This window comes from Nansenia antarctica (assembly GCF_963989245.1).
Source record: "Nansenia antarctica genome assembly, chromosome: 18".
NCBI classification, from domain to species: Eukaryota; Metazoa; Chordata; class Actinopteri; order Argentiniformes; family Microstomatidae; genus Nansenia; species Nansenia antarctica.
This window is the reverse complement of record NC_137691.1, coordinates 2,059,848-2,069,180: the sequence shown is the minus strand read 5'-3', so window position 1 is coordinate 2,069,180 and position 9,333 is coordinate 2,059,848. Positions and strand designations below refer to the sequence as shown.

General features: G+C 44.7%; 1 protein-coding gene across 1 annotated transcript in view; it reads right to left on the bottom strand.

The window, feature by feature from the left end:
• LOC308173450 (uncharacterized protein) overlaps window positions 1–9,333 on the bottom strand; it is a gene marked incomplete at both ends in the record, with an annotated part of 29,056 nt that overhangs the window by 8,892 nt on the left and 10,831 nt on the right. Inside the window, 3 exons of the mRNA XM_080548483.1 lie at window positions 7,027–7,140; window positions 7,393–7,631; window positions 8,230–8,236. Of these exons, the coding sequence (XP_080404609.1) occupies window positions 7,027–7,140; window positions 7,393–7,631; window positions 8,230–8,236 (360 nt within the window). The remainder of the gene's footprint in view (window positions 1–7,026; window positions 7,141–7,392; window positions 7,632–8,229; window positions 8,237–9,333) is intronic.

Here is a 9,333-nt window from a genome sequence, read left to right as displayed (position 1 = left end):
ACCTCGGTCCCCTTTGTGACGTCGAACCCCCAGCAGTGTGCGCTCCGTTTGTAAAAAACGAATCACCGTCTTGGCGCCAAACGCCCTGAGACAGACGGACGTTCTGATTGGCCGAATGCCCTAACCCTAACGCCAACGTGGAGGATGTTTAGGTTTCTTCTCGCACTGACTTTAAAAACGGTACAAACTGTTGTCAGATCAGTTCCAGCTGAACAAGGGCCTGTACACGCTGATGTCAATGCCTAGCGTGCGTGTACGCGCGCACACACACACACACACACACACACACACACACACACACACTGAGCAGCTGGCCTCGTACTGTGTCTGCCATACGGACTAGGCCCTTATACAGCCCTTACGTGTCTCCTATTCGGTTGTTAAGTCGTGACGTGTGTCCGGGTCCAACGTTGGCTGAGGCGCTGTCTTCGAAATGCCTCAGTAATAATAATATAGGGTTAGGGTTATATTATATTTGTATAGCGCTTTTCCGAGGCTCAAAGACGCTGACAATATGGGGAAAACGGGAAAGTGCTCTGTCCCTTGTTGTATGAATAAATCAGAGTCTAAAAAAACGATTGAGGTGTCATTCTACCGCTGTAGTACACTGGTACTCTGGTGCGGGGAATTTCTGGTTTGGACCCGGAAATTGCTAAACGTCACGTTTGACGTCAGACTTAACAACCGAATTCCACTCATCCACAGGGGAGGAGGAGAGAGGAGAGGAGGTGATTGAAGAGTATATAAGCACACAGCCATACTGTCAGTATCGACACTGTCGTTCACTCAGAATGGCAGGGGAACCGGTTTCATGGTGATTTGCATGTGAGGCTGGAGTTATCTGGTGCTTGTTAGATGCCTATGTTGTTTTAAAGGGGGCCAGCTTAAATGCATGTGCAGGGCACATAATATAAATATGCACAATTTGTTGTTGATTACAAATGACCTTATTCTCCCTTTAAAAGATCACGTCTTCCGCTCAAAAGTGGAAGGTGTGTCGTTTATGTAATATGTGAATTTTTAAAACGTTGGTTTTAGTTGAATTTGTATTTGTTTCCCTAGTTTTTTTTCTTCTTTTTTTTGTTTCTGTCATCTTACGAGTCGACAACCACCCGGCAACCACACTGAGTTACCAACAGTACGTCAGTAAGCGCTGGTCACAATGTGCAAAGTGCTGTAATTATACAAACAGGCACAAGAGAGCGCTACTGTCCCGTGAGTGAATACAAGGCAGTGTTGATCGCCTCTCAGTCTCTCGAACCTGTGTCCAAGATTCTAGAACACGCGTTCCACATTCTAGGGCCTTCTATCCCAGAGAATCTAGGACCTGTATTCTACTACTAATGCTGTCTCTCTCTGACCAGGGGCTGCGTTCTCAAAATTCGCTCTGAAAAAAAAATCTGATCAACACTCATGGGAATGCCTCTTGTCCAATCAACATTTTTACTTGGTCCCTTTGTAACGTTGAACCCAGTGTGCGCTCCGGCGCTCTCGGAGCGAATTTACGAACGCAGCCAAAGTGGCAGCAGCGTTCGGCCTCCCCACAGACGGAAGGTTGTGAATACTTCTTCAGAGGGGAAGGAAGGCTTTGTCTATTTATTTTTTAGATGCACATAAAAGCAAATTGTACATACTATATTTATTCTATAAATAAGGTGTTTATTTTTCATTTCATTTCGCCGTTTCGTTTTTTTTTGTAACTGATTTTCCTTTTTCCTTCTTCTTCTTCTTCTCTCTTTTTAGAGCTTTGGCGCTAACCACAGTAGATTGGTGGTGAAGCTAACCAGGCACAGTGCCTAATGATCTGACACACACACACACACACACACACACACACACACACACACACACAGGCCCCCCCGCGCAGGGACCCATACTCACACATAGAAATGCCTTAACCTATCAGAGCCAGGCTCAACTCAGAGTAACCAATCAGGAGCTAGGCTCACCACAGAGTAGCATCTCTTACCATTAGCCTTTTTGATTATGAATAACTGTACATTGATTATGAAGTTGTGTAATGTAAATGATTGAATGAGTGTGTGTCCATGAGAGAGGCTGCGTGGCAGAGACGGTCTCAGGGGGACTTCTGTGTAGAACATGAATGAGGAGATGTTGTTGGGCTCTGAGGGTCTGACCAGGGCTCTAAGGGTCTGACTAGGGCCACTGAGGGTCTCGGTTGGTAAAGGACCCGGTGGTCTGACGGCACAGAGGATCAGACATCAGACAGTTAAATGGACAGATCATATCTCTAACACATGCACCCCCCCCTCTGCCTCCCTCCTCATTACCTATGACCCACCTCTGTCACATTAACCTCAATGTTACCTTTCCCCCCTGTCCCCCCCCCCCACCTATGTAACTGTAGTGAGGGTCCCTCCCTGCAGGACTGGAAATAAAGGACTATATTATTTCGTACCACTCTTCTTTAGCCCTGTGTTCTTCTGTGAGTCTGTCTTCTTGTGCTATTAGATGAGTGGAGGCCGATAAGTCTCTTGAATACAGATGTTAACATATACACTGGTGCCGTGAGTGCTATCTGTGAGTGCTGAATCTTGTTACTTATCACATTTGTTTCTGGGAGTATACCAGTATAAACTATCTCTGTTTCTGAGAGTCTACCAGTATAAACCAGTGGAGGCTCCTCCATAGAGGTGGAGGAGGCCTGGCCTCCCCAATAATTTGAGAGAAGAGAGAGAAATGTAAAAAAGCAATAATTATATTTATTTTATTTATTTATTTATTTAACAAAAAAACATATTTAAATTGTTTTTATATTAATATTATTTCTGTTTTGTTCATAAATCTGATTTTTTCCATGGCTAAAACCCAATATTGCAATTGTAAAGCACCTACAGGCCAGAATCCCTATCCGTTTGTATTGAGGAGGCCAGGCCTCCTGTCGAAAAGTCCAGGCCTCCCAGGAAAGTGGTTTCTCATAGAAGTCAATGTAATGCCATTTTTTTCATGGCAATATGTGATTGGCCAAATCACTGAAAATGGGTGGGCAAGGGAGGCCTGGCCTCACCATGCATTGAGTCCAGGGCTGAAAGATTGACATTTTGTTCGTCCAATCACATGAAGCCATTTTGAGAATTCGCCAGTCACTTCAGTCAAAGAAACACTCGCCATAGTGGCTACGAGTGTCCTATCAACTTGTCCTTTGCAGGACACGTCTAGAACACCCATGGCTATTATCCCTGAAAATAAGCCAAATACTTTTGCTTAAAATGACCTCGGAAGTCGGCGAGATTCTGGCGCGATTTATACATCGAATAGGTAGACAACATTTAGGATTTATTGAACAGTTTTATTTTTAATGTAGTCGATTTCGTTTTAGTTAATTTAATATTCTTCCATAATCAAATTACTGCATTTTTTAACATTTCTTTGTTGCTCTGAAAATTGGCCTCCTCAATTCTGGAAGTCACCAGCCTCCACTGGTATAAACTATGTCTGTTTTTCTTTCCCCTAACTTGTTCTTTACCCTAACCCTTTTGTGGTGAAGTAATGTCTTCCCTGTCTGAACGTTGGAGCCATCTAGTGGGGGGGGGGGAATACTGCCACCCACATTATCTTAACACGATTTGATAGAAATACAAATAAATACATAAATCAAATCAAGTAAATTGATCTCCAATGGCTACAGAGCTCAGCCTGCCTAATGTACACACACCACCCCTCTGATGTAATGTGGTTTGTGTGTGTGTGTGTGTGTGTGTGTGTGTGTGTGTGTGTGTGTGTGTGTGTGTGTGTGCGCGTGTGTGTGTGTGTGTGTGTCCCACTCTCTCTCTCTCTCTCCTTCTCTCTCTCCCCTTCTTCTCTTTGTGACAATCAAGTTTTTTGTTCTACAAATTCTCATATTACAAATATTCTCATCGCTGGTGGTCACACACACACACACACACACACACACACACACACACACACACACACACACACACACACACATCATGAGATCTGATTCACACAGTATTATTAAAGGAGAAGTGCTCACTAACACAGATTTAAATTTAAAGTGTTGCGTTTATATTTTTGTTCAGTGTAGATAAGGACTGTAGCTAAGTGAGGACTACCATGTCCACTCCCTCTGCACACATCCAGAGAATCCAGCAGGATCTTCCCAAGAGTCCTACGAGACACGTTCTAGAGGAGAGATGATGAGAGGAGAGGTGGGGAGAGGAGAGGGGGTGTCATTATGGACATTACACCACTAGGTGGCACTGCAGAGCTAGAACTTGCACCGAACGTGCAGAAATAATAGAATAATATTATGTTGGCACCTAGTGTCACAAGTTTTTTTCATGAACTATGTTGAAGCCACTAAGTGTAATGATGAACATGTGACGGGCATGTTTGCCCTCTAATTCTCGTTGAGAAAAGTCTAGTGATTGGATATATTTAGTGTCTTTATTTAGTGGCATCCTGATTACCCCCCCCCCCCCTCGTTATTATTCCCTCTTGGAACTGGTTTGTTTTATACTGTATAGAGTTCATAAACCTGCCGGTGTGTGTAGTACTGGACTGTGTGTGTGTGTGTGTGTGTGTGTGTGGGGGGGGTAGTGTGGGGGGGGGACAGTGCTACAAGAGGAGACCTGTTTTTAGGCAAGGCCAGTTTATTAGTAGAGCACATTTCATACAACAGGGCCAATTCAATGTGCTTTACATATAGCATACACAAATACAAATAAATAGATAAACATTTAACAACATAATAAGACAATGAATAAAAAGATATAGATAAAAGTGTTACTACTGCAACTGTATTCAAGCGCTGCTCTTCCCGATACGGCGTGTGAGATCGCAGTGTGAAATGACACGTTTGCAAACACATTTAGGCGTGTCATTGTATGTTGTGTACGTGATTAGGATGAGAAGATGACACGTGTGTTCCTTTGTTGTACTGACTCATAAACAGGAACATTGTGAATGAAGCAACACGTGTGTTATTTCAGGGCAGCCGGGAAGCACAACCCCAGCCTCTGTATTCCACCTGCAGGTTCCTGTTTCTCTGGTGCTGAAATAAGTTCTCTGTAATATCACACGTCTGTGATTAACCACACGCTTCCAGTCTAGTCAATACACCAACACACTTGTTCTTTTGCTGATTGTCTGGAGAGTATTCCAGCGTATTCCAGAATGTTCCTCTCAGACTCAGGAAGGGACGAGTCTGTCGAAGAGAAATGATGGATTTGTTTTCACATAAAAGCAGCAACCAGATTCTATAAACTATGTAGATAACATCATGCATGTTCCCTGTTACTGTGCAAACAGCAAGGCCTGTTCAGTGTGTTAAATGAATACTCTTAACAGCTCAGGTTAAAACCTGTCATCGTTCATCCATTACCCCTCAAACACACATTAAAACACAACAACCTGTGGCCTGGGGTGGTCCAGTGGTCCAGCACCGTGGTCTACAGTGCACATATACCTATGTCGGCATGGGTTTGAATCTGGCCCATGCCCTGTTGACATGCACTCTCTCTCTCCCTTACTTTCTTCTGTCTTCACTGTATCTGTCCAATAAAATGAAAAATATGAGTGGGACTGCCCCACTCAGAAGAAATAACTTAAAAAACACAACCATCTCCAGTTGCTGGGTTTCTGGATCACAGATCACATTCTGAGCTCCCAAACTGGAATTCAGCATTGTCAGCTCATCCATGATGTGATTAACTGAAACTCAACCCCAGTGAAAGAGAGAGACAAAACAACAATACCTTTAAAATTGTTTATTGAAAAGCTTTTGCCATATTCTTATTCTTAAAGGTTAGATATGAATATATCAACTGGTTAGATCAATTCAGCAGGAACATAACGGTCTCAAACCACCACCACATTCTATCAGAAGATGAGCAACACAAGCCTCTGAGGGAAGCTGGATATCAATCACATAAAACCTGCTTTTACTGTCAGATTAAGGTTCACGAAGCGTTTTACTACAGTGTGATTGTACCTTTAAAAACATATCAGAACATAAGAACAACAGCAAAACCTGTGTATTAATCAAACAGTTTACTTTACCCCCTCTCCAAAAATCACTCACACACACACACACACACACACACACACACACACACACACACACACTACTCTCAGCATTCCCTACTCGTTCACTTGATATTAGTGCAGTGAAAATATAAAATCAATATGTTGATCTGGCCTGTCAAATACAATAGTAAGACACACAAAGACGTGCCTCTAAAGTTCCTAAGCTCAGTTGCCAACTATTGGGCTGCTCACTCAAATATCCCAACACCACTGAAAGGCTTTAGGTCCATTTCATGATGATAGAAAATGGACTAGAAATGCAAAGTACTTAAGTACAAAAGAAATGCAAAACAGTGACACTAACAATCCGTCCTGCATATTAATGACATCAGTGTTTTCAAACATCCCCAGTGATGTCATCATGTCACTAGATGACATTCTTCTTCGTTGCCTGTTCCTGTCAGTTGAGTCATATTCAGATGGACTTGACCCCAGACCTCATCTTCATCACTCCCATTCTAACAACGGAGAATTGTATCATTTCATATCTCACTGTAGCTGATTTATTGCATTCAAGTTTAAAATAATAATTGTGGAAAAAGTAAAGGAATATAACAAATTACACAATCACACAGTGTATAATCAATCTATTGGTATCTGAGATGTTAAAGGCAATAGCAGCTATTGGTTCAGTAAAGCTCTGCATTGTAATCAGCTTCTATGACAAGGCCTCATCTCAGGCCTACTGTGATCTAAGGACAGCTGTAGTCGGTCCACCTGTCAGCAGTGGTTACAGCAATGTGCCTGCAAGCCTGAAAACACAACAAACAATTGTGACCATCGTGATATATTTGACAAATGAACCAGTATAAGTAATAATTCATTTTAACAGGATTCTCACATTAGGTAGATGGTACCAGAATCCGTCCTGTTACAGAAATAAACAAGAGAGAGAGAGAGAGAGAGAGAGAGAGAGAAGATTAGTAATGTTGATATGTTATATTGTCTCTGTTTTCATCACAAGACGACCCTCACCATTGGCTTTCCTCTTGTAGTAGATCAGCCCTGCTAACGCTAACACCAGTCCCAGCACCAGTCCTGACGCTCCGATCGCGATCTTGTTCCTCTCAGATTCAGGCAGGGACGGGTCTGCCAAAGAGAAATGATGGATTTGTTTTTCACACAAAAGCAGCAATCAGATTCTATAAACCACGTAGATAACATAATGCATGTTCCCTGTTACTACAGCAAGGCCTGTTCGGTGTCTGTTAAACTAATACTCGTTTATCCTTCACCACTCAAACACATTAAAACACTTTCACCCAACTCACATATCTGATAACTCCCTCACCCAAACACCATTCTAACACTTATAATAAACCTCCCTGTAATAACACTTACTCCACTCTGTCACCAGGGGGTCTCGGAGGCTGGCGTGGTGCACCATACAGGAGATCTTCTCTCCAGATCTGGGCGTGTACTCCAGGTGGGAGTGGACCTGGTAGTACCAGTCCCCATCGGCCAGCTCCTCAGTGGAGGTCACGTCTGTCTTCACGTCCTGTCCGTCCCTTGTCCAAGTCACAGTGATTTGTTTGGGGTAGAAGTCGTAGACGCTGCATATCAGCATGGCAGGCGCCATGCTGATATGCAGCGCCAGAAAGCGGGAGAGCGTCCAGTCTTCCATTATTATTAATAATACATTTTGTTGGAATTTTTCTGATCGCACAAACTGTTTAGGAATTACGGTAATGACAACGTCACGTGTACAAGTCACCGGATTTTATTGCAAAAAATACTCCCAAGAATTGCTCTCAATAAAATGTATCAAAACGTTGTTTGACTCGGTGGCAAAAAAAGCAAGTAAAGGTGGTCCATATGGTTATATTTGACTTTAGTGCTAACTTGACTCTGGTGCTAACTTTACAAACAGGCTAGCTATACACTTCAGAGCTCTGTAGGTCTTCCTTTGTTGTACTGATTCATAAACAGGAACATTGTGAATGAAACAACACTTGTGTTATTTCAGGGCAGCAGGGAAGCACAGCCTCTGTATTCCACCTGCAGGTTCCTGTTTCTCTGACGCTGAAATAAGTTCTCTGTAATATCACACGTCTGTGATTAACCACACGCTTCCAGTCTAGTCAATACACCAACACACTTGTTCTTTTGCTGATTGTCTGGAGAGTATTCCAGCGTATTCCAGAATGTTCCTCTCAGGAAGGGAAGTGTTATGCACACCTTGAAACTGGAAAGCCAAATGTGGTGGAACCCCAGAGAAACAGAGACAGAGGCCAGGAGAATATATAATGATTTATTATGGAAAATATAAACAAAGAAATAGGCCCTACACTAACTAGTGGAAAAACAAACAAAAGGTGTGATGCAGGCGATAGTTATGGGGTGTGTAATTATACTATGTGTGTGTGCGTGTATGAGGTCAGGGGTGTTGTATTATGTGCTGCGATACTACCCTAGTGAGCAAAGTCCGAGATCCTTTTCGGGTCAGGGAGAGTGATCCATGAGAGAGTATTCCAGAGGGGAGTCCAGGGGTCGAGCCAGGGAGAGAAATCCAAAAGAGAGAAGTCCGAGGGAGTCCATACCGAAAGTTATGTCCAAGCGTTGGATCTCCGTCTGTAGCAGGGTTAAGTAGGCGGCTGTCCCGGTGGTGATTGGGACAGCTGGGCTGAAACGTAATAGCCCACACCTGCTGCAAACAGAGCCAGAGATCCGGCCCACTCAATCCGGCCGGGAGGGGGCGCCAGAACGAGGCTCACGGGGGCGTGTTAGATTAGGAGGCACAACAGTACCCCCTTCCTCAGGGGAGGCACCGGACGACGGACCCAGGGCCCCGGGGTTGGCTCGGTAGAAATCCTCCAATAAGGACGGGTCGGCGAGATAGGACGCAGGCACCCAAGTCCGGTCCTCGGGCCCGTAGCCAACCCAGTCCACTAGGTATTGAAACCCGCGACCCCGGCGGCGGACCTCCAGTAGTTTGTTTACCGTCCATACCGGGTCCCCATCCTCCAGGACACGGGGCGGCGGCGGAGCCGGGCTGGGGGAAGACAAAGGGCTGGCGGCCACAGGTTTAAGCTGGGAGACATGGAACACCGGGTGTATTTTGAGGGAGGGAGGAAGGGTCAAACGTACCGCCGTGGGGTTGACGATACGGTCCACGGGATAGGGACCAACGTACCGGGGGTTGAGTTTCCGGGTGGAGGTTTGGGAGGTCTGGAGGGGCAGGTCCCGGGCCAACAGCCAAACCCTCTGACCTGGCTGGTAGTCAGGGGCCGGCACCCTCCGCCGGTTCGCGCTCCGCCGGGCGCGCTCGGTGGCGCGGAGCAA